Source organism: Engystomops pustulosus, chromosome 3 (genome assembly GCF_040894005.1).
Source record: "Engystomops pustulosus chromosome 3, aEngPut4.maternal, whole genome shotgun sequence".
Classification (NCBI taxonomy): Eukaryota; Metazoa; Chordata; class Amphibia; order Anura; family Leptodactylidae; genus Engystomops; species Engystomops pustulosus.
Genome location: NC_092413.1, coordinates 10473312 through 10499478, shown reverse-complemented (window position 1 = coordinate 10499478; position 26167 = coordinate 10473312). Strand labels below are relative to the sequence as shown.

At 41.9% G+C, this 26167-nt stretch overlaps 1 protein-coding gene across 7 annotated transcripts in view; it reads right to left on the bottom strand.

Annotated features, from left to right (window-relative positions):
• CDC42BPA (CDC42 binding protein kinase alpha) overlaps positions 1-26167 on the bottom strand; it is a 148050-nt gene that overhangs the window by 18330 nt on the left and 103553 nt on the right. For 4 of the 7 annotated variants that reach the window (XM_072139995.1, XM_072139999.1, XM_072139996.1 and 1 more), the window contains exons 16-22: positions 18450-18555; positions 17890-18014; positions 5150-5255; positions 4814-4962; positions 4573-4664; positions 4008-4084; positions 2380-2463 (exon numbers count right to left, since the gene is read on the bottom strand). In XM_072139995.1, the coding sequence (XP_071996096.1) occupies positions 2380-2463; positions 4008-4084; positions 4573-4664; positions 4814-4962; positions 5150-5255; positions 17890-18014; positions 18450-18555 (739 nt within the window). The remainder of the gene's footprint in view (positions 1-2379; positions 2464-4007; positions 4085-4572; positions 4665-4813; positions 4963-5149; positions 5256-17889; positions 18015-18449; positions 18556-26167) is intronic. The other 3 variants (XM_072139997.1, XM_072140000.1, XM_072139998.1) reach the window with 2 other exon arrangements.

Below are 26167 nucleotides of genomic sequence, written 5' to 3'. Positions count from 1 at the left end.
ACCCTCTGACAACTACTCCTGGTATAAAGAGGCATAGGGAGCACCCTCTGACAACTACTCCTGGCATGAAGAGGCATAGGGAGCACCCTCTGACAACTACTCCTGGCATATAGAAGCATAGGGAGCACCCTCTGACAACTATTCCTGGTATAAAGAGGCATAGGGAGCACCCTCTGACAACTACTCCTGGCATATAGAAGCATAGGGAGCACCCTCTGACAACTATTCCTGGTATAAAGAGGCATAGGGAGCACCCTCTGACAACTACTCCTGGTATAAAGAGGCATAGGGAGCACCCTCTGACAACTACTCCTGGCATGAAGAGGCATAGGGAGCTCCCTCTGACAACTACTCCTGGCATGAAGAGGCATAGGGAGCACCCTCTGACAACTACTCCTGGCATGAAGAGGCATAGGGAGCACCCTTTGACAACTACTCCTGGCATGAAGAGGCATAGGGAGCACCCTCTGACAACTACTATTGGCATAAAGAAACATAGGGAGCACCCTCTGACAACTACTCCTGGCATGAAGAAGCATAGGGAGCACCCTCTGACAACTACTCCTGGTATAAAGAGGCATGGGGAGCACCCTCTGACAACTACTCCTGGCATATAGAAGCATAGGGAGCACCCTCTGACAACTACTCCTGGTATAAAGAAACATAGGGAGCACCCTCTGACAACTACTCCTGGTATAAAGAGGCATGGGGAGCACCCTCTGACAACTACTCCTGGCATAAAGAAACATAGGGAGCACCCTCTGACAACTACTCCTGGTATAAAGAAGCATAGGGAGCACCCTCTGACAACTACTCCTGGTATAAAGAAGCATAGGGAGCACCCTCTGACAACTACTCCTGGTATAAAGAACCATAGGGAGCTCCCTCTGACAACTACTCCTGGCATGAAGAAGCATAGGGAGCACCCCCTGACAACTACTCCTGGCATGAAGAAGCATAGGGAGCACCCTCTGACAACTACTCCTGGCATGAAGAGGCATGGGGAGCACCCTCTGACAACTATTCCTGGTATGAAGAGGCATAGGGAGCACCCTCTGACAACTACTCCTGGTATAAAGAGGCATGGGGAGCACCCTCTGACAACTATTCCTGGTATGAAGAGGCATAGGGAGCACCCTCTGACAACTACTCCTGGTATAAAGAACCATAGGGAGCACCCTCTGACAACTACTCCTGGTATAAAGAACCATAGGGAGCTCCCTCTGACAACTACTCCTGGCATGAAGAGGCATAGTGAGCACCCTCTGACAACTACTCCTGGCATGAAGAGGCATAGGGAGCACCCTCTGACAACTACTCCTGGCATATAGAAGCATAGGAAGCACCCTCTGACAACTACTCCTGGTATAAAGAGGCATAGGGAGCACCCTCTGACAACTATTCCTGGTATGAAGAGGCATAGGGAGCACCCTCTGACAACTACTCCTGGTATAAAGAACCATAGGGAGCTCCCTCTGACAACTACTCCTGGCATGAAGAGGCATAGGGAGCACCCTCTGACAACTACTCCTGGCATGAAGAAGCATAGGGAGCACCCTCTGACAACTACTCCTGGTATAAAGAGGCATAGGGAGCTCCCTCTGACAACTACTCCTGGCATGAAGAATCATAGTGAGCACCCTCTGACAACTACTCCTGGCATATAGAAGCATAGTGACCACCCTCTGACAACTACTCCTGGTATAAAGAAGCATAGGGAGCACCCTCTGACAACTACTCCTGGCATATAGAAGCATATGAAGCACCCTCTGACAACTACTCCTGGCATATAGAAGCATAGGAAGCACCCTCTGACAACTACTCCTGGTATAAAGAGGCATAGGGAGCACCCTCTGACAACTACTCCTGGTATGAAGAGGCATAGGGAGCACCCTCTGACAACTACTCCTGGTATAAAGAGGCATAGGGAGCACCCTCTGACAACTACTCCTGGCATGAAGAGGCATAGGGAGCACCCTCTGACAACTACTCCTGGCATATAGAAGCATAGGGAGCACCCTCTGACAACTACTCCTGGCATGAAGAGGCATAGGGAGCACCCTCTGACAACTACTCCTGGCATATAGAAGCATAGGGAGCACCCTCTGACAACTACTCCTGGTATGAAGAGGCATAGGGAGCACCCTCTGACAACTACTCCTGGCATATAGAAGCATAGGGAGCACCCTCTGACAACTACTCCTGGCATGAAGAGGCATAGGGAGCACCCTCTGACAACTACTCCTGGCATGAAGAAGCATAGGGAGCACCCTCTGACAACTACTCCTGGCATAAGACCTCACAGGGCAGCCACGTGACATGCAGCAGCGGTGACAGAAGAAGCCTGGAATGGACCACAGAAATCAAAGACATTTATACCACAGGCAGAAAAGGGGGGGCACACAAAGCAAGACAGCCTCTTACACGTCTGCCTCTACTGGCCGGGTGGCAGGACGGAGATCGCTTCAAGAGAGAGGAGAACAGGTTACACACACAGTACATGGCAGTGACACACAACGCAGGTAGGGGGCGCTCTACCCAACATCTAGGGGTCCAGCGGGGTTATACCCGGGGGCCCAGTATAGACTGTGATCTGTAGATAGCGGAAGTACCGGGACAACCCTGTCTGTAGTCAAGTCAGCCAGTGCTAGGTATTGTCCCTGGAGATGTGTGTAATCAGACCTTTGTGTATGTTATTAGTAGCAGCAGAACTGTGATATATAGTTTTATATTCCAGGATCGAACTGCAGCATATCCTCACACTGCTGTGCTCTGAGCTCTCTGACCATGGAAAGATGTGCACTTGCATTGAGCTTCTCCACAGTCCTTCTCCTCTGCTTTGAAAATACTACTACTGCAGTTACTCAGAGCAAAGAGAAGGGGCTGCATTTCAGAATGCTGTGCTTTTAAGCTTTTCCAAGTTCACCGAGTGCATATCCTCACACTGCTGTGCTCTGAGTTGAGCCTCACCTTACCTGCTCTCCACTAAGTGACTGCATTGCACAGTGCACAGCAGTGTGAGAGGACTACCCCAGTGCATTTGGGAAAACTACAATCCTGGAATATAAATCCATTAGTCACAGTCCTGCTGCTACTAACACCATACACAAAGGTCTGATTACACCTCTCTCCAGGGACAATACATAGCACTGGCTGCAGAGAGCACAGAGCACAGCAGTGTGAGGTCTGATTACACATCTCTCCAGGGACAATACATAACACTGGCTGCAGTCTATGTAGGGGTTCCCCGTCTCTTTTGGGGTATTAAATGTAATTCCTCTCTTATATCACCAGGGCTGCATCAGGACTAATTAACCCCTTCACCCCCATGATTCTGGATCTTTTTAGTGATATGTTGGAGGAATACGATGTAAAGGCTTCTATGGGCAAACACAATACAGAAAGTGAAGCACACGGCTGTACATATAACACAGCACCCACCTCACATACACAGAACCCCACCCTAGCCATTATTATGGAACGGAATTCAGACTTGTACATGTGCTGCCCCCTACAGGTCACTAGAGGTACAGCAGAGCTTCTGCATTACTGCATTCAGCCTCCAATGGATGATAACAGAGAATAACAAACTGTATTCAACTGCACGGTAAAGGTAAGTAATACAGTCTGAATTAAGTGATCGCTGGGGGTCCCATCTCTGCCCCCCGTCCCTATGTAAATGTAGCAATATTAGCCCTGAGCTACATTTACTTCCTTGGGTCAGGAGGGGGATTCTGGTGCTGTGACCCCAGTAGGTATCAGAGATCAGACACTTATCCCCTATCTTATAGATTGTTGCAAAACCCTCTTTATGTCACAACCGGCACACAACAGGAGCAGAGCTGCAGTGTAAAGCAAGGACATTGATTCTAACATAGCAGCGCTCACTCCCTCTCTCACAGCGAGAAGTCACAGTGTCGTTGCAAAATCAAGGTCCCAAGTGATTGGATTCTCCACTATACTAAGTTCTTGTTCACACTGTACAATGAGAGAGGAAGATCACTTACCTCAAAGTGGTCCAGCACAGAGGTAGGTGCATTCAGAAACGCTAGGAAAGAATTCTGGGATTCCTGATGCTTCACACCTATGGGGAGACAGGAGAATGTGATTGCTACTTGGTATCCCTGGACAATGTATGGGTGTATTCACACTGGATACATGGGCGGTATATAGCAATGTCCTGTCCTTTATCAGGCTGGACCTGGGCAATGTATGGGAGTAGTGATACTGGGTATATAACAATGTATACCATGTACTGATACCAGGCTACACCTGGGGACTGGTCCGTTCTAATCCAAAGAGTAAAAGGACCAGCCACATCATGGCAAGGAAAGTGAATAAGGATAAGTGGGCGACTCGAACCTTCCTCACAGCAGCACAGAGTATTTAAGTGCTGATCTGTGGTAGATGAGCAACAATAGCCTATTACGGTGCATTTTAACACATACAGCCCTGATTGTACTCTGTAATGTAGTATTATATTTGTATATGTCCCTTATGATGTGTAAAGCGCTACAGAATATGATGGCGCTATATATTATCATTATTACAGCCGCCTTACGATGGTTTTACCTTTTTCTGATCTGAATTCTTCAGTTTCCCACTTCAGTTTCTCAATTTCCGTCACAAGATCCTGGTTCTTCTTGTCGGATTCTTGCAGCTTACTGAAAAAAAAAAATTAAAACAATAAAATAAAATTGGAAAACTCGTGCGATAAAGCAAGAGAGGCGCACAGGAACAAAGCGGCCACCGGGTGGCGACATCAGATGATTATGGAGCGGTTCCGGATACAAGACGGGTGGGGGGCACCTACCATTCAGTGGCGATGATGGCCGCCTTGGCCTTGTTCAGCTCCTCCTGGATGGTTTGCTTGGCTCGGATCTCAGCATCCAGCGCAGACTGCAGCTCTAACCTCGCAGACATATCCAGCTTTGCAAGACGCCTCATCTTCCAAGGCATGTCCTGCATGAGGAGGGTCCACAATTATTATGAGCAGAAGGTCTAGCACCATTATAGGGCCACCGAGTCCGGCACCATCAAGGGGGCACCGTGGACGATGCCCTTATAAGGGCACTGTGGACGATGCCCTTATAAGGGCACCACGGACGATGCCCCCATAAGGGCATCTCATAAATGGATAGTTCCATACCGTGGCCCTGGCTCCTAGGCTCGAGTTCCTCAAGGTCTCCAACTCTTCGGTCATCTTAGAGGCCAACGCCTGGAGATATCCCCGCGCATCCTTCTCATCACTCACCCTAAGAAAGAAGATACACAAAGCTGATTAAAAGAGAATGACCTCAATGATGAAATCCACTCCTTAAAGGGAACCGGTCAGCAGCAGTGACCATGTAGACTGCAGTCATTGTTAAGAATTAATCATGGAAAGATGTGTAATCAAGACCTTTGTATATGTTGTCAGTAGCAGCAGGACTGTGAAATATGGATTTACATTACAGGATTGTATCACAGCAACAGTATACTCTCCCTGCTGAGCTCTTAACTTTCTGCACTGAGCTGCCCCAAGCCGTAGTAAACCCAATTCCAGCTTTTAACCCCCAGCAAAAAGGAGGGGCTCTGGAGCAAATGAATGTAGTGAGCACAGAGCGCAGCAGTGTGAGGACAACCGCAAATGCATTTAGAAAGGGTTTTCCCAATATTCACTAAATTCCGCGCACAACAATCTCATTTTTATATGTAGCAGAGCTCACATAACGTAGGATGTTCAGGCTTTGTGTATTAAACCAAAGGACAAACTCGGCTCTGCTACATCTCCTATTTCAATGACAGCACACGGGAGAGAGATGATATCACTGCCAGACAATTTACAGAGGAGATAACAGTGTAACATCCCCTGTATCTGGCTGCCTGCAAACACGTTCCACCCATACGTCAGCGCCTGGGGTGCTGCTCCTCCAAAGCACATGGAGGGTTAATCCCGGGAGCTGCCTGTAATTTACTGCCTGGCGACTGTCCAGAGGGAGAAGCTCCATAACACTGAATGTCCAGGATGAGAGGGAACTTTCCAAAACTTTGCCCAAATAAGGAGAATGATGCCGGGTTATAAGCAGGGACCACAATCCCATAAAAAGCCAAGAGTTACTGCTCCACAGGGGGCGGAGAATCCGGAAGGAAAGTAAGTGAACCCTGCATCATGAACAATACAGGAGGAAGTAACATCTATATACAGAGAATACAAGGGAAAGGAGGGTATCCCCAAATGTAAGGAATATACACAGGGGCAGTATTATAGTAGTTATATTCTTGTACATAGGAGGCAGTATTATAGTAGTTATATTCTTGTACATAGGGGGCAGTATTATAGTAGTTATATTCTTGTACATAGGGGGCAGTATTATAGTAGTTATATTCCTGTACATAGGGGGCAGTATTATAGTAGTTATATTCCTGTACATAGGGGGCAGTATTATAGTAGTTATATTCCTGTACATAGGGGGCAGTATTATAGTAGTTATATTCTTGTACATAGGGGGCAGTATTATAGTAGTTATATTCCTGTACATAGGGGGTAGTATTATAGTAGTTATATTCTTGTACATAGGGGGTAGTATTATAGTAGTTATATTCTTGTACATAGGGGGCAGTATTATAGTAGTTATATTCTTGTACATAGGGGGCAGTATTATAGTAGTTATATTCCTGTACATAGGGGGCAGTATTATAGTAGTTATATTCTTGTACATAGGGGGCAGTATTATAGTAGTTATATTCCTGTACATAGGGGGCAGTATTATAGTAGTTATATTCCTGTACATAGGGGGCAGTATTATAGTAGTTATATTCCTGTACATAGGGGGTAGTATTATAGTAGTTATATTCTTGTACATAGGGGGCAGTATTATAGTAGTTATATTCATGTACATAGGGGGCAGTATTATAGTAGTTATATTCTTGTACATAGGGGGCAGTATTATAGTAGTTATATTCTTGTACATAGGGGGTAGTATTATAGTAGTTATATTCTTGTACATAGGGGGCAGTATTATAGTAGTTATATTCTTGTACATAGGGGACAGTATTATAGTAGTTATATTCTTGTACATAGGGGGCAGTATTATAGTAGTTATATTCTTGTACATAGGGGGCAGTATTATAGTAGTTATATTCTTGTACATAGGGGGCAGTATTATAGTAGTTATATTCCTGTACATAGGGGGCAGTATTATAGTAGTTATATTCTTGTACATAGGGGGCAGTATTATAGTAGTTATATTCTTGTACATAGGGGGCAGTATTATAGTAGTTATATTCCTGTACATAGGGGGCAGTATTATAGTAGTTATATTCTTGTACATAGGGGGCAGTATTATAGTAGTTATATTCTTGTATATAGGGGGCAGTATTATAGTAGTTATATTCTTGTACATAGGGGGCAGTATTATAGTAGTTATATTCCTGTACATAGGGGGCAGTATTATAGTAGTTATATTCTTGTACATAGGGGGCAGTATTATAGTAGTTATTTTTTTTTAAAAGTATTTATTTTTGCAGTTTTTTAAATTTTTATACAAACATAATAAACAAAACCAGAAATCAAGATTGTCTGTCACATATTTCCTTCCCCCCAATACAGGATTAATATATAACAGCCATGGTAACAGTCAGGTTCTTACTGCGTTTCAAAACTACCTGAGGGATATTACATAGTAGATAACAGCAGGATACTGCAGCCAGACATCTTGATACAACACAAATAACTATTGACACAGGGACAATCAGTCACACACACACACACACACCAGCACGCTCAGTCTCCTTCATCATGGAGAGGAATATAAATCACATGTGGTTATAAGGCTGTATGGGGAGTCGCGCACCATCTGGACCAGATGCGGTCAAACTTCTGGGGACACTTCCTGTTGGTATACAGAGACCGGTAGTGGGGAATGACACTATTAATGAGTAGTATCCATCTTTTTAATGGAGGGGGCTCCTGGTCCTTCCAGGTCATCACCACCACTTTTCGGGCGTAGTATAGGACAAACCTAAAGAAAATTTTGTCATAGTGGCCATTGACAACTTCGTTTATGATGCCGAGGAGACACACAGAGGGAGATAGTAAGCGTGGGAAATCAAAGTGTAGATTAAGGAACTCCAGCACTTCGGACCAGAAGACATGAACCCTAGGGCAGGACCAGACACAATGCAGGAAGGATCCGACTTCAGCCTGACAGCGAAAGCAAAGATCATTGGGCATTGCTCCCATATGGAATAGTCTAGCAGGGGTGAAATATACTCTATGGAGGAATTTAGATTGGATCAGGAAGTCCCTCGCACTCACTACAGATGTGAAGTAGGACAGTTCTACTTCCCTCCAGTCATCCTCAGACAGGTCAGGGATATCCTGTCTCCAGCGTTCACAGGCTCTATCAAACGGTCTGGACTTTTGCTCTTGTAGGAGAGCATAGCACTGAGTGAGTGGCTTAGGGAGGTCCGGGGTACTCATCAGAGTCTCTAGTTTGGAGAATTTCACTGTCAGGCTGAAGGAGCCGAATTGGGCTTTGAATGCGTGTCGCAGTTGCGTGTAATGGAAGCAGGCCGTATTGGGTACAGTATGTCTCTCCCTTATCTCGTTAAAGCTGAGTAATTCTGCTTCCGGAGATAATAGCTGGCCTACAAATTTCACCCCCGCTGCCCCCCACATTGTCCAGCCCTGGAGGGAGAGGAAGTGAGAGAGCCACGGATTGGGCCACAATGGAGTCCTAGGCGAGAAGGGGGGAGAGCTGCTCGGTTCTACCAGGGATTGTGCCCTACGCCAGCACACCGCTACCGTACGTAGGGGAAGTGGGGTATCAGATGGGGACTTGTATCTGTACAGCAGGTTTGTAAGGGCCTCATAGGAACCCACCAGGGCACCAGCCAATGCAGTAGCTGCATTACCCATGTCTATATCTATCCACCACTGGGCATATACTAGCTGGGAAGCCAGGTAATAAAGATACAGATCCGGGGCAGCCAGTCCACCCCTAGACTTGGGAGCCTGAAGCAGCGCTAGACTGAATCGCGGGGCACTACTCTGCCAGTAGAAGGACCTGAGAATGCCGTCCAAGCGTTTAAACAGACTCTTAGGAAGTAGTATAGGGCAGGCATGGAAAAGGTATAGAAATTTTGGGAGAAAAATCATTTTAAATATATTAATACGCCCGTACAAAGACAAGGGGAGAGTGGACCAGGCTTTTAGGCGCGATTCCGTTGCAGCTATCAGGGGTGTAATGTTTAACTCCGTAAATGCCTGGACCTTGCGTGACACCTGGACTCCCAGATATTTAAAGGTGGACACCACCCGGACTGGGACGGGGAGGGAGTGTACCCCTACATCAGATAAGGGAAAGAGGGCCGATTTGTCCCAGTTAACCCGAAGGCCTGAGAACCCCCCATAGCATTCTATCAGGGACAGAAGGGATTCCAGAGAGGGGCCCACATCCCCAAGGTATACAAGTGTATCATCAGCATAGAGAGATACCTTTTCAATAATAGTACCTCTAGTTATGCCCTTAATGCCCTCAGAGTGGCGGATCGCCACAGCAAGGGGCTCAATGGCGAGTGCGAAGAGGAGGGGAGATAGTGGGCAACCCTGTCTAGTGCCCCTAGCCATAGGGAGAGTAGGTGAGATGTTAAGATTAGTCCGCACCCTAGCCTTGGGATCGTTATACAGTAGCTTAACCAATGCTGTAAATCGAGGGCCAAAACCCATTCTAGGCAAAAGGGTCCACAAATAGGGCCACTCCACAGAATCAAACGCCTTACAATTGTCTAAGGATAATATAAACCCAGGGTCTGGAGACCGCTCTGCCTCTGCAATGTTCAGGTGTAGTCTTTGTATATTTATGTCAGTTCCCCTCCCAGGCATAAAGCCCGTCTGGTCCGGGTGAACCAAGGATAATATTACTTTGTTAAGCCTTGTTGCCAGAATTTTTGCTAGTATTTTAACATCTGAGTTTAGGAGGGAAATTGGGCGGTATGAGTCGGGAAGCAGGGGATCCTTGCCAGGCTTAGGAAGAACTACAATAAGGGCCTCTCGCATGGAGTCGGGGAGGGAACCGCTATCAAGCGCATCGGAGTACAGGCTGAGGAGAAGGGGGACCAGAGTCTCACAGTTATCCCTATACCACTCACCTCCCAGCCCATCAAGTCCAGGTGTCTTACCGGGGGGCAACGATTGGATGGCCAGTTCCACCTCCTCTGCCGAGAGCGGAGCATCAAGCTCCGATGACTGTGCCTGTGTGAGCCTCCAAAGTGGAAGACTGTCAAGGAATCCGGAGATCTCGACGGAAGAGGCGGACAATCTGGAGCTGTAAAGAGAAGAATAGTATTCATGAAATACCATGTTAATGGCCCGGGGTTCTGTGATCAATGCTCCGTTACCATCAATAATAGAGGGAACGGAAGCACAGGGGCGTTCAGCCCGCGATAAATACGCAAGCAGCTTCCCGTTTTTATCTCCAAATTCAAAGATGGACGCTTCCCTGGCTAGCAGGCGTTTGCTGGTGCGCTCCTTCACTACAGCTAGATGGTTCCTCTGCGCCTGAGCCCAAGTCTTTTTATTCCTCGGAGTAGGTTTCTCTAGATAATCCTTTTCTGCAGTCACCAGTACAGCCGTCAGCCTTTCCTCCTGGGCATTTAAGGACTTCCTATGGCCAGCTACCCCCGACATGAATGCCCCCCGCACCGAGGACTTGTACGAGTCCCAGACTAGAAGAGGATCAGGATGGGTTGAGTGTACATCCCAGAACTCGCTGTGCGCTGCCCTAACAGTACTCTGGACCGCTGGGGATAGGAGCCAAGCCGGGTGCAGGCGCCATAAGCGGGAGTCGCTGGGGGGGCCTATAAGGAGACTGATGAACAAGGCGGAGTGGTCTGACGCACTGCGCGGGCAATAGGATATCTGGTCAACGTGCTGCATCATATCAGGGGAGACAAAGGCCAGATCAATCCGAGAGAAGCTCTTATGAACAGAGGAATAAAATGAATATTCTCTCTCTTGAGGGTGTTTACTACGCCAAACATCGGCGAGGTCTAGAGAGGTGAGCCACTCGTTCAGACGGGCCGAGCCTGTGTCAAGACCACTTGTGCGATCCAAGGAGGGGTTAGGGACTGCATTGAAGTCACCAATACAGAGTAACGGGCTTGGAGGCATAGCAGCCAGCTTACTGGATATTAGATGCAATACTGCTGGATCAAAGGGAGGTGGGACATAAATAGACGCAATAGTAAAGGTAAAGCCCCACAAGGCACAATGTATGACTACGTACCGGCCAAAGTGATCCGGTGCCACCTGTATGACCTCTATGGGAAGCGCTTTGGATATGAGTATGGATACTCCCCTGGCGTAGACAGAGTAGGAGGAATGGTAACCTCTAGCCACCCAGGCCCGCTTCAGGGAGAGGACCTTCTGACCCGTAAGGTGTGTCTCTTGGATACATACAATATGGGGGGCCTGACGCTTAATGACATCTAACATCAGAGCCCTCTTGAATTTGGAGTTAAGTCCCCTCACATTCCAACTCATTACCTTAAGTGAAGACATATTAGCGGAAGGGAAAGGGGTGTGGGGAAGGAGACGTGAGCAACCAAGCATTCATCCTTTCATACCACAAAGACATAGACAGACAGACAACAGTGAGCATAACAAATATAACAGAACTGAACTAACAATCCCAAGAATACAAACCCCCTGTCTAACACCCTAACAGCAGTAGTGTAGACCTATACCCACTAACAGTCAAATAGTAGAACAGTGGTCCCTAACTCAAGACAAACCTACACCATTTGTCCCGGGACCTTCAACCCTTAATGAATAGATGATCAGGAGGTTATTAGGCAGCCATATTTAGAGAGAACCAAGAGGAAATAGGGGAGGGGGGGGGGGAAGGAGGAAGACGTAAGGAGGTAATGGTAGGGGGAGGTAATGGTAGGGGGAGGTAATGGTAGGGGGAGGTAATGGTAGGGGGAGGTAATGGTAGGGGGAGGTGGGGAGGGGGGGGAGGGAGGGAGAGAATGGAGTGCCATAAATGGCGCACTGGTCAAGATGACCAAGAAGAAAGCGCAAATCAATCACAGGGTACATTTGTGAGGCACGTAAAGTGTAAACAAATATTAGAAAACTGTAACAGTGATTTGGGACCCCTGGATAACTATTCAAGACTAAGTCCAGCATTGTCATTGCATATCAGATAAAAGGATATGTGAGTCCAGTCACTCAGGAGGTGCGGGCCTTGCAGCTGGAGCCCGTGGAGCTGCATCGGCCCAGTGAAGTGCTTCGGTTGGGCAAGTGAAGAATCGAGTCTTCAGACCATCCACTATTCGGAGCTTGGCAGGGTACATCATGGAGTATTTATACCCCTTGTCACGGAGACGGGCACGGACCTCGGTGAATTGTGCTCGCTGTTTCCTGACGGATGCAGAGAAATCAGGGTAGAAGGACACTCTGCTGTTGGCATAGAGAATTTCTCCCTTGGTACGGACAGCCCTGAGGATAGAGTCCCTGTCCCTAAAGTGCAGCAGCCGGGCCAGGAAGGGTCTTGGATTGCCCCCTGGGGGGCCAGGGCGGAATGGCACACGATGGGCCCTTTCTACTGTGAAGAACGGGGAGAAGGTATCTGCAGGAAGCATATTTTTGAGCCAATTTTCAAAAAAGGATACAGGGTCAGACCCTTCTACTTTTTCGGGGAGGCCAACCACTCTGACGTTGTTCCGTCGCAGGCGGTTTTCGAGGTCGTCCGCTCTGTCGATGGATGCAGACATTTGGCGCTGAAGCTCTCTTATCTGTGTCGGCATAGGCCTCTGGACGTCCTCCACCTCAGATATTCTGCGCTCAGTTTCTGTTATTCGCTCTTTGGCTTTGTGAACATCGTGTCTTAAAAGAACAAAGTCCTGTCGCAGCTCATCCACCTTGGTGACCAGTTTGGATTGGCATCCGTTAATGGCCGCCAGCACCTCTGCAAATTTGCGGTCCAGTTCAGTGGCCACGTCAGGCGGATCAGCGCCCTCTTCATAGCTTACAAGCTGCGGCGGGCTCTGGGAGCCTTCAAAGAGGGAGGGAGAGGAGTTTGGGGACCCCTGAGGAGAGCAGGGCTGTGTGCGGGAGAATCTCCCCAACTTTTTGGCAGCGTTTGACTGTATCTGTGCAAGAACGGCTTGTGATGTGGAGCATTCCTGCGCATCCAGGGGTTCCAGGGACTGGAATGGAGGATCTTCATGGATGGATTCATCATCCGATGGAGGCGCAGACACCCCGGACACTGCTTTGTGCAATTTAGCCGTTCTCCCCCGGTTACCCATGGCGTCTGGACAGGGGGGGGCCAGTGATAAACAATCGAGGAGCCTAGCGTCCAGTAATTAGCAGAGATACAGTCCAAACCCACGTGGAGTATTGCAGCGGCACTGCAAGGGTTAATATAAAACAAAACCCAGGAGCAGGGGATCACTGGGAGTATGGTGGGCTGCACAGCTTGGGGTCCCCAGGTGAGAGGAGGGCAGCAGCAGGGGAATTACTTCCCTACCTTATTCCTGGCTGCAGTCCGGCAGTGACAGGGTTAACCCTGCGCTCCTAGGCCTCAGGCAGCGCAGGGGAGTCCAGCAAGATGGCGCCTCCGGCCGGATACAGAGCTGGCTGGAGCGCTGCCACGATCCCCCGACAGGGCAGGTCAGCAGCACAGCGGGTCGGCGGCACAGCACGGGGGGGGGGGTTCCCTCCCCCGGTATTCAACACCTCTCCGGTGTACAGCCGCGATGTCGGGCGGCTATGGTCCCGCCGCCGCGCGGGACACGTGGGAGACCGCAGGAGCTGAAGTGCTGGAGGGGACCGCACGGAGCCGGTGACCGCCGCGATACCGCCACCGGAGTATGGGGGCAAGTACCCGCGGCACCGGGGAGCAGACTGGAGGGGGTACAGGTGGAGGATGGCTTCCTGGGAAGGGTGATAGGGTGCCAGGTCCCGGGAGCTCCGCGGTGCACGTCCTCCTAGGTCGGCATCAGGCCACGCCCCCCTTATTATAGTAGTTATATTCTTGTACATAGGGGGCAGTATTATAGTAGTTATATACCTGTACATAGGGGGCAGTATTATAGTAGTTATATACCTGTACATAGGGGGCAGTATTATAGTAGTTATATTCTTGTACATAGGGGGCAGTATTATAGTAGTAATATTCTTGTACATAGGGGGCAGTATTATAGTAGTTATATTCCTGTACATAGGGGGCAGTATTATAGTAGTTATATTCCTGTACATAGGGGGCAGTATTATAGTAGTTATATACCTGTACATAGGGGACAGTATTATAGTAGTGATATACCTGTACATAGGGGGCAGTATTATAGTAGTGATATACCTGTACATAGGGGACAGTATTATAGTAGTGATATACCTGTACATAGGGGGCAGTATTATAGTAGTTATATTCCTGTACATAGGGGGCAGTATTATAGTAGTTATATTCCTGTACATAGGGGGCAGTACTATAGTAGTTATATTCTTGTACATAGGGGGCAGTATTATAGTAGTTATATTCCTGTACATAGGGGGCAGTATTATAGTAGTTATATTCTTGTACATAGGGGTCAGTATTATAGTAGTTATATTCTTGTACATAGGGGGCAGTATTATAGTAGTTATATTCTTGTACATAGGGGGCAGTATTATAGTAGTTATATTCTTGTACATAGGGGGCAGTATTATAGTAGTTATATTCTTGTACATAGGGGGCAGTATTATAGTAGTTATATTCTTGTACATAGGGGGCAGTATTATAGTAGTTATATTCTTGTACATAGGAGGCAGCATTATAGTAGTTATATTCTTGTACATAGGGGGCAGTATTATAGTAGTTATATTCCTGTACATAGGGGGCAGTATTATAGTAGTTATATTCTTGTACATAGGGGGCAGTATTATAGTAGTTATATTCTTGTACATAGGGGGCAGTATTATAGTAGTTATATTCTTGTACATAGGGGCAGTATTATAGTAGTTATATTCTTGTACATAGGGGGCAGTATTATAGTAGTTATATTCTTGTACATAGGGGGCAGTATTATAGTAGTTATATTCCTGTACATAGGGGGCAGTATTATAGTAGTTATATTCTTGTACATAGGAGGCAGCATTATAGTAGTTATATTCTTGTACATAGGGGGCAGTATTATAGTAGTTATATTCTTGTACATAGGGGGCAGTATTATAGTAGTTATATTCCTGTACATAGGGGGCAGTATTATAGTAGTTATATTCTTGTACATAGGAGGCAGCATTATAGTAGTTATATTCTTGTACATAGGGGGCAGTATTATAGTAGTTATATTCTTGTACATAGGGGGCAGTATTATAGTAGTTGTATTCCTGTACATAGGGGGCAGTATTATAGTAGTTATATTCTTGTACATAGGGAGCAGTATTATAGTAGTTATATTCTTGTACATAGGGGGCAGTATTATAGTAGTTATATTCTTGTACATAGGAGGCAGGATTATAGTAGTTATATTCTTGTACATAGGGGGCAGTATTATAGTAGTTATATTCTTGTACATAGGGGGCAGTATTATAGTAGTAATATTCTTGTACATAGGGGGCAGTATTATAGTAGTTATATTCCTGTACATAGGGGGCAGTATTATAGTAGTTATATTCTTGTACATAGGGGGCAGTATTATAGTAGTTATATTCTTGTACATAGGGGGCAGTATTATAGTAGTTATATTCTTGTACATAGGGGGCAGTATTATAGTAGTTATATTCTTGTACATAGGGGGCAGAATTATAGTAGTTATATTCTTGTACATAGGGGGCAGTATTATAGTAGTTATATTCTTGTACATAGGGGGCAGTATTATAGTAGTTATATTCCTGTACATAGGGGGCAGTATTATAGTAGTTATATTCCTGTACATAGGGGGCAGTATTATAGTAGTTATATTCTTGTACATAGGAGGCAGCATTATAGTAGTTATATTCTTGTACATAGGGGGCAGTATTATAGTAGTTATATTCTTGTACATAGGGGGCAGTATTATAGTAGTTATATTCTTGTACATAGGAGGCAGTATTATAGTAGTTATATTCTTGTACATAGGGAGCAGTATTATAGTAGTTATATTCTTGTACATAGGGGCAGTATTATAGTAGTTATATTCTTGTACATAGGGAGCAGTATTATAGTAGTTATATTCTTGTACATAGGGGGCAGTATTATAGTAGTTATATTCTTGTACATAGGGGGCAGTATTATAGTAGTTATATTCTTGTACATAGGGGGCAGTATTATAGTAGTTATATTCCTGTACATAGGGGGCAGTATTATAGTAGTTATATTCTTGTACATAGGAGGCAGCATTATAGTAGTTATATTCTTGTACATAGGGGGCAGTATTATAGTAGTTATATTCTTGTACATAGGGGGCAGTATTATAGTAGTTGTATTCCTGTACATAGGGGGCAGTATTATAGTAGTTATATTCTTGTACATAGGGGCAGTATTATAGTAGTTATATTCTTGTACATAGGGAGCAGTATTATAGTAGTTATATTCTTGTACATAGGGGCAGTATTATAGTAGTTATATTCTTGTACATAGGGAGCAGTATTATAGTAGTTATATTCTTGTACATAGGGGGCAGTATTATAGTAGTTATATTCTTGTACATAGGAGGCAGTATTATAGTAGTTATATTCTTGTACATAGGGGGCAGTATTATAGTAGTTATATTCTTGTACATAGGAGGCAGTATTATAGTAGTTATATTCTTGTACATAGGGGGCAGTATTATAGTAGTTATATTCTTGTACATAGGGGGCAGTATTATAGTAGTAATATTCTTGTACATAGGGGGCAGTATTATAGTAGTTATATTCCTGTACATAGGGGGCAGTATTATAGTAGTTATATTCTTGTACATAGGGGGCAGTATTATAGTAGTTATATTCTTGTACATAGGGGGCAGTATTATAGTAGTTATATTCTTGTACATAGGGGGCAGTATTATAGTAGTTATATTGTTGTACATAGGGGGCAGAATTATAGTAGTTATATTCTTGTACATAGGGGGCAGTATTATAGTAGTTATATTCTTGTACATAGGGGGCAGTATTATAGTAGTTATATTCCTGTACATAGGGGGCAGTATTATAGTAGTTATATTCTTGTACATAGGGGGCAGTATTATAGTAGTTATATTCCTGTACATAGGGGGCAGTATTATAGTAGTTATATTCTTGTACATAGGAGGCAGTATTATAGTAGTTATATTCCTGTACATAGGGGGCAGTATTATAGTAGTTATATTCTTGTACATAGGGGGCAGTATTATAGTAGTTATATTCTTGTACATAGGGGGCAGTATTATAGTAGTTATATTCTTGTACATAGGGGGCAGTATTATAGTAGTTATATTCCTGTACATAGGGGCAGTATTATAGTAGTTATATTCCTGTACATAGGGGGCAGTATTATAGTAGTTATATTCCTGTACATAGGGGGCAGTATTATAGTAGTTATATTCTTGTACATAGGAGGCAGTATTATAGTAGTTATATTCCTATACATAGGGGGCAGTATTATAGTAGTTATATTCTTGTACATAGGGGCAGTATTATAGTAGTTATATTCTTGTACATAGGGGCAGTATTATAGTAGTTATATTCCTATACATAGGGGGCAGTATTATAGTAGTTATATTCTTGTACATAGGGGCAGTATTATAGTAGTTATTTTCTTGTACATAGGGGGCAGTATTATAGTAGTTATATTCTTGTACATAGGGGGCAGTATTATAGTAGTTATATTCTTGTACATAGGGGGCAGTATTATAGTAGTTATATTCTTGTACATAGGGGGCAGTATGTTCACATTTCCATAAGGGAAGCAGAGGACAAACCATTGGATGATCTCTGTGATCTGCGCCTCCCAATGAGCCACGGACTCCTTCTTGTCGGCCAGGTCCCTCATCTCCTCCTCCAGTTGCCGGTTGTTAATGTTCTGTTTTTCGAGCACGGAGTTTAGCTGGGAGTAAGTGAAGCAGATGATAATCTATGAAGCACAAGCTTAACCTTCCCATAATAACTGCACAAATACAATAACATTAAAATTACTTATCACTTTTTGGACCATTTAAAAAAAAATTTGACATTTTTTGGGCTGTTTATGCTCCAGTCGCCTCCAAAGCTGCATTCAGAGCATGCTGCTCTTCTTCACTTTGATGTGGTGCATTGTGGGACATGTTTTATTTTCCCTTTTAAAAAATGATAGCTGCAACTCATCTAATGCAACACAGCAAAGCAATATCTTATAGAGAACTGGCAGAATTTTGAATGCTGCTCTGGTTACAACTGGAGAACATTGTATAGGTTATAATTCATGTATTATGGGAATGAGAATCAACATATTTTGTAAGATGATATACTGTATTAGAAAGAAGCAAGCACAGAGAACGGATACCTTATCGAGTTCATTTGACAGCCTCTTGTTCTCCCCGGCCAGGAGTGCTCGCTCACGCTCAAATTTCTGTTTAATCTCCGACTCAAACTCTTCCCTCTCGCATTGGCTGAATGAGTAAAAGTTATAAGTCTCATACAGAGGAACACAGTGAGGAAGATTATGAATACAGGTTGAAATGTTACACTCTCCCACCTTCTAAAAAGCCACGCCCTTCTCATTTAGAGCCCGCCCCCGAGGAGCAGAAAAGAGTTTGTGTGGATATAAATCTGCTGTCTGACACAAACAACCGATTTTTATTGTAAATTGAGCGAGAATTCTGATTGAACTCTTATTGGGTTACTTTAATAATTTGGATGCTGACATTAAAGAATTATCTGAGTGTAAATGATGAGAAGATGTGCGGGGGTGATAGATAAATACATATATGAGATGATAGGTTAATGGTATGCACTGATATCTTATCTATCCGTCTCTTCCCCTGATTCTGCACATGATCTCATGTATATGATGAGTGCAGTCACCAGAGGAGATGTGGGGGAGGGTGATATGTAGATATGAGACAGATAGATACATAGTAAATGTTGTGCATTCTCTCAAGTCCAACATATTATCTCATTCTCTCTGTCTCTTCCACTGGACCTGCAGATGATCTCATGTATACGATGAGTGCGGGGTATGATAGATACATAAAGGATAGGAAGATAATAGATAGATATGAGATAGATAGATAGATAGATAGGAGATAGATAGATAGATAGATAGGAGATAGATAGATAGGAGATAGATAGATAGATAGATAGATAGATATGAGATAGATAGGAGATAGATAGATAGATATTAGATAGATAGATAGATATGAGATAGATAGATAGATAGATAGATAGATAGATAGATAGATAGATAGATAGATAGATAGATATGAGATAGATATGAGATAGATAGATAGATAGATAGATAGATAGGAGATAGATAGATAGATAGATAGATAGATAGATAGGAGATAGATAGATATGAGATAGATATGAGATAGATAGATAGATAGATATGAGATAGATAGGAGATAGATAGATAGATAGATAGATAGATAGATAGATAGATAGATAGATAGGAGATAGATAGATAGATATGAGATAGATAGATAGATATGAGATAGATAGATAGATATGGGATAGATAGGAGATAGATAGATAGATAGATAGATAGATAGATAGATAGATAGATAGATAGATAGGAGATAGATAGATAGATAGATAGATAGGAGATAGATAGATATGAGATAGATAGATAGATAGATAGATAGATAGATAGATAGATAGGAGATAGATAGATATGAGATAGATAGATAGATAGATAGATAGATAGATAGATAGGAGATAGATAGATAGGAGATAGATAGGAGATAGATAGATAGATAGGAGATAGATAGATAGGAGATAGATAGATAGATAGATAGATAGATAGGAGATAGATATGAGATAGATAGATAGATAGATAGATAGATAGATAGATAGATAGATAGATATATAGGAGATAGATAGATATGAGATAGATAGATAGATAGATAGATAGGAGATAGATAGATAGGAGATAGATAGATAGGAGATAGATAGATAGGAGATAGATAGATAGATAGATAGATAGATAGATAGATAGATAGGAGATAGATAGATATGAGATAGATAGATAGATAGATAGATAGATAGGAGATAGATATGAGATAGATAGATAGATAGATAGATAGATAGGAGATAGATAGATATGAGATAGATAGATAGATAGATAGGAGATAGATAGATAGGAGATAGATAGATAGATAGATAGATAGATAGATAGATAGATAGATAGATAGGAGATAGATAGATATGAGATAGATAGATAGGAGATAGATAGATATGAGATAGATAGGAGATAGATATATAGATAGATAGGAGATATATAGATAGGAGATAGATAGATAGATAGATAGATAGGAGATAGATAGATATGAGATAGATAGGAGATAGATAGATTGATATGAGATAGATAGATATGAGATAGATAGGAGATAGATAGATATGAGATAGATAGATATGAGATAGATAGATAGATAGATAGATAGATAGATAGATAGATAGATATGAGATAGATAGGAGATAGATAGATATGAGATAGATAGATAGATAGATAGATAGATAGATAGATAGATAGATAGGAGATAGATAGATAGGAGATAGATAGATAGATAGATATGAGATAGATAGATAGATAGATAGATAGATAGATAGATAGATAGATGGATAGGAGATAGATAGATATGAGATAGATAGATAGATAGATAGATAGATAGATAGATAGATAGGAGATAGATAGATATGAGATAGATAGATAGATAGGAGATAGATAGATAGATAGATAGGAGATAGATAGATATGAGATAGATAGATAGATAGATAGATAGATATGAGATAGATAGGAGATAGATAGATAGATATGAGATAGATAGATATGAGATAGATAGGAGATAGATAGATTGATATGAGATAGATAGATATGAGATAGATAGGAGATAGATAGATATGAGATAGATAGATATGAGATAGATAGATAGATAGATAGATAGATAGATAGGAGATAGATAGATATGAGATAGATAGATAGATAGATAGATAGATAGATAGATAGGAGATAGATAGGAGATATATAGATATGAGATAGATAGATAGATAGATAGATAGGAGATATATAGATATGAGATAGATAGATAGATAGATAGATAGATAGATAGATAGATAGGAGATAGATAGATATGAGATAGATAGGAGATAGATAGATTGATATGAGATAGATAGATATGAGATAGATAGGAGATAGATAGATAGATAGATATGAGATAGATAGGAGATAGATAGATATGAGATAGATAGATAGATAGATAGATAGATAGATAGATAGATAGGAGATAGATAGATATGAGATAGATAGATAGATAGATAGATAGATAGATAGGAGATAGATAGATATGAGATAGATAGATAGATATGAGATAGATGGATAGGAGATAGATAGATATGAGATAGATAGATAGATAGATAGATAGGAGATAGATAGATAGATAGGAGATAGATAGATAGATAGATAGGAGATAGATAGATATGAGATAGATAGATAGATAGATAGATAGATATGAGATAGATAGGAGATAGATAGATAGATATGAGATAGATAGATATGAGATAGATAGATATGAGATAGATAGATATGAGATAGATAGATAGATAGATAGATAGATAGATAGGAGATAGATAGATATGAGATAGATAGGAGATAGATAGATTGATATGAGATAGATAGATATGAGATAGATAGGAGATAGATAGATATGAGATAGATAGATATGAGATAGATAGATAGATAGATAGATAGATAGATAGATAGATAGATATGAGATAGATAGGAGATAGATAGATATGAGATAGATAGATAGATAGATAGATAGGAGATAGATAGATATGAGATAGATAGATAGATAGATAGATAGGAGATAGATAGATAGATAGATAGATAGATAGATAGATGGATAGGAGATAGATAGATATGAGATAGATAGATAGATAGGAGATAGATAGATAGATAGATAGATAGGAGATAGATAGATATGAGATAGATAGATAGATAGATAGATAGATAGATAGATAGATAGATAGATAGATAGATATGAGATAGATAGGAGATAGATAGATAGATATGAGATAGATAGATATGAGATAGATAGGAGATAGATAGATTGATATGAGATAGATAGATATGAGATAGATAGGAGATAGATAGATATGAGATAGATAGATATGAGATAGATAGATAGATAGATAGGAGATAGATAGATATGAGATAGATAGATAGATAGATAGGAGATAGATAGGAGATATATAGATATGAGATAGATAGATAGATAGATAGATAGATAGATAGGAGATATATAGATATGAGATAGATAGATAGATAGATAGATAGATAGATAGATAGATAGGAGATAGATAGATATGAGATAGATAGGAGATAGATAGATTGATATGAGATAGATAGATATGAGATAGATAGGAGATAGATAGATATGAGATAGATAGATATGAGATAGATAGATAGATAGATAGATATGAGATAGATAGGAGATAGATAGATATGAGATAGATAGATAGATAGATAGATAGATAGATAGATAGATAGATAGATAGATAGATAGGAGATAGATAGATAGGAGATAGATAGATAGATAGATAGATAGGAGATAGATAGATATGAGATAGATAGATAGATAGATAGATAGATAGATAGATAGATAGATAGATAGATAGATAGGAGATAGATAGATATGAGATAGATAGATAGATAGATAGGAGATAGATAGATATGAGATAGATAGATAGATAGGAGATAGATAGATAGATAGATAGATAGATAGGAGATAGATAGATATGAGATAGATAGATAGATAGATAGATAGATAGATAGATAGATATGAGATAGATAGGAGATAGATAGATAGATATGAGATAGATAGATATGAGATAGATAGATATGAGATAGATAGATATGAGATAGATAGATAGATAGATAGATAGATAGATAGATAGGAGATAGATAGATATGAGATAGATAGGAGATAGATAGATAGATATGAGATAGATAGATATGAGATAGATAGATATGAGATAGATAGTAGATAGATAGATATGAGATAGATAGGAGATAGATAGATAGGAGATAGATAGATAGATAGATAGATAGATAGATAGATAGGAGATAGATAGATATGAGATAGATAGATAGATAGATAGATAGATAGATAGATAGATAGATAGGAGATAGATAGATAGATAGATAGGAGATAGATAGATAGATAGATAGGAGATAGATAGATAGATAGATAGATAGATAGATAGATAGATAGATAGATAGGAGATAGATAGATATGAGATAGATAGATAGATAGATAGATAGATAGATAGATAGATAGATAGATAGATAGGAGATAGATAGATATGAGATAGATAGGAGATAGATAGATAGATAGATATGAGATAGATAGATATGAGATAGATAGATATGAGATAGATAGATATGAGATAGATAGATATGAGATAGATAGATATGAGATAGATAGATATGAGATAGATAGGAGATAGATAGATAGGAGATAGATAGATATGAGATAGATAGATAGGAGATAGATAGATATGAGATAGATAGATGATAGATAGATAGATAGATAGATAGATAGATAGATAGATAGATAGATAGATAGAGAGATAGATAGATAGATAGATAGATAGATAGATAGATAGATAGGAGATAGATAGATAGGAGATAAATAGATATAAGATAGATAGATATATATAAGATAGATAGATAGATAGGAGATAGATAGGAGATAGATAGGAGATAGATAGATAGATAGATAGATAGATAGATATGAGATAGATAGATAGATAGGAGATAGATAGATAGATAGATAGGAGATAGATAGATAGGAGATAAATAGATATAAGATAGATATATATAAGATAGATAGATAGGATATAGATATATATAAGATAGATATATATAAGATAGATAGATAGATAGAAAATGTCTCGGTCCATCTCCCTGGTCCTACAAATCATCTCACTCTCTCTGTCCCTATCCTGCAGATGATCTCATGTATATGACAGACAGACAGACGGATGATAGATAGTGAATGTTGTGCGTTCTCTCTGTCCCTCCCCTGCAGATGATCTCATGTATATGACAGACAGATGGATGATAGATAGTGAATGTTGTGCGTTCTCTCTGTCCCTCCCCTGCAGATGATCTCATGTATATGACAGACAGATGGATGATAGATAGTGAATGTTGTGCGTTCTCTCTGTCCCTCCCCTGCAGATGATCTCATGTATATGACAGACAGATGGATGATAGATAGTGAATGTTGTGCGTTCTCGCTGTTCCTCCCCTGCAGATGATCTCATGTATATGACAGACAGATGGATGATAGATAGTGAATGTTGTGCGTTCTCTCTGTCCCTCCCCTGCAGATGATCTCATGTATATGACAGACAGACGGATGATAGATAGTGAATGTTGTGCGTTCTCTCTGTCCCTCCCCTGCAGATGATCTCATGTATATGACAGACAGATGGATGATAGATAGTGAATGTTGTGCGTTCTCTCTGTCCCTCCCCTGCAGATGATCTCATGTATATGACAGACAGACGGATGATAGATAGTGAATGTTGTGCGTTCTCTCTGTCCCTCCCCTGCAGATGATCTCATGTATATGACAGACAGACAGACGGATGATAGATAGTGAATGTTGTGCGTTCTCTCTGTCCCTCCCCTGCAGATGATCTCATGTATATGACAGACAGATGGATGATAGATAGTGAATGTTGTGCGTTCTCTCTGTCCCTCCCCTGCAGATGATCTCATGTATATGACAGACAGATGGATGATAGATAGTGAATGTTGTGCGTTCTCTCTGTCCCTCCCCTGCAGATGATCTCATGTATATGACAGACAGATGGATGATAGATAGTGAATGTTGTGCGTTCTCTCTGTCCCTCCCCTGCAGATGATCTCATGTATATGACAGACAGACAGACGGATGATAGATAGTGAATGTTGTGCGTTCTCTCTGTCCCTCCCCTGCAGATGATCTCATGTATATGACAGACAGACGGATGATAGATAGTGAATGTTGTGCGTTCTCGCTGTTCCTCCCCTGCAGATGATCTCATGTATATGACAGACAGATGGATGATAGATAGTGAATGTTGTGCGTTCTCTCTGTCCCTCCCCTGCAGATGATCTCATGTATATGACAGACAGACAGACGGATGATAGATAGTGAATGTTGTGCGTTCTCGCTGTTCCTCCCCTGCAGATGATCTCATGTATATGACAGACAGATGGATGATAGATAGTGAATGTTGTGCGTTCTCTCTGTCCCTCCCCTGCAGATGATCTCATGTATATGACAGACAGACGGATGATAGATAGTGAATGTTGTGCGTTCTCGCTGTCCCTCCCCTGCAGATGATCTCATGTATATGACAGACAGATGGATGATAGTGAATGTTGTGCGTTCTCTCTGTCCCTCCCCTGCAGATGATCTCATGTATATGACAGACAGACAGACGGATGATAGATAGTGAATGTTGTGCGTTCTCTCTGTCCCTCCCCTGCAGATGATCTCATGTATATGACAGACAGACGGATGATAGATAGTGAATGTTGTGCGTTCTCGCTGTTCCTCCCCTGCAGATGATCTCATGTATATGACAGACAGATGGATGATAGATAGTGAATGTTGTGCGTTCTCTCTGTCCCTCCCCTGCAGATGATCTCATGTATATGACAGACAGATGGATGATAGATAGTGAATGTTGTGCGTTCTCTCTGTCCCTCCCCTGCAGATGATCTCATGTATATGACAGACAGATGGATGATAGATAGTGAATGTTGTGCGTTCTCTCTGTCCCTCCCCTGCAGATGATCTCATGTATATGACAGACAGATGGATGATAGATAGTGAATGTTGTGCGTTCTCTCTGTCCCTCCCCTGCAGATGATCTCATGTATATGACAGACAGATGGATGATAGATAGTGAATGTTGTGCGTTCTCTCTGTCCCTCCCCTGCAGATGATCTCATGTATATGACAGACAGACGGATGATAGATAGTGAATGTTGTGCGTTCTCGC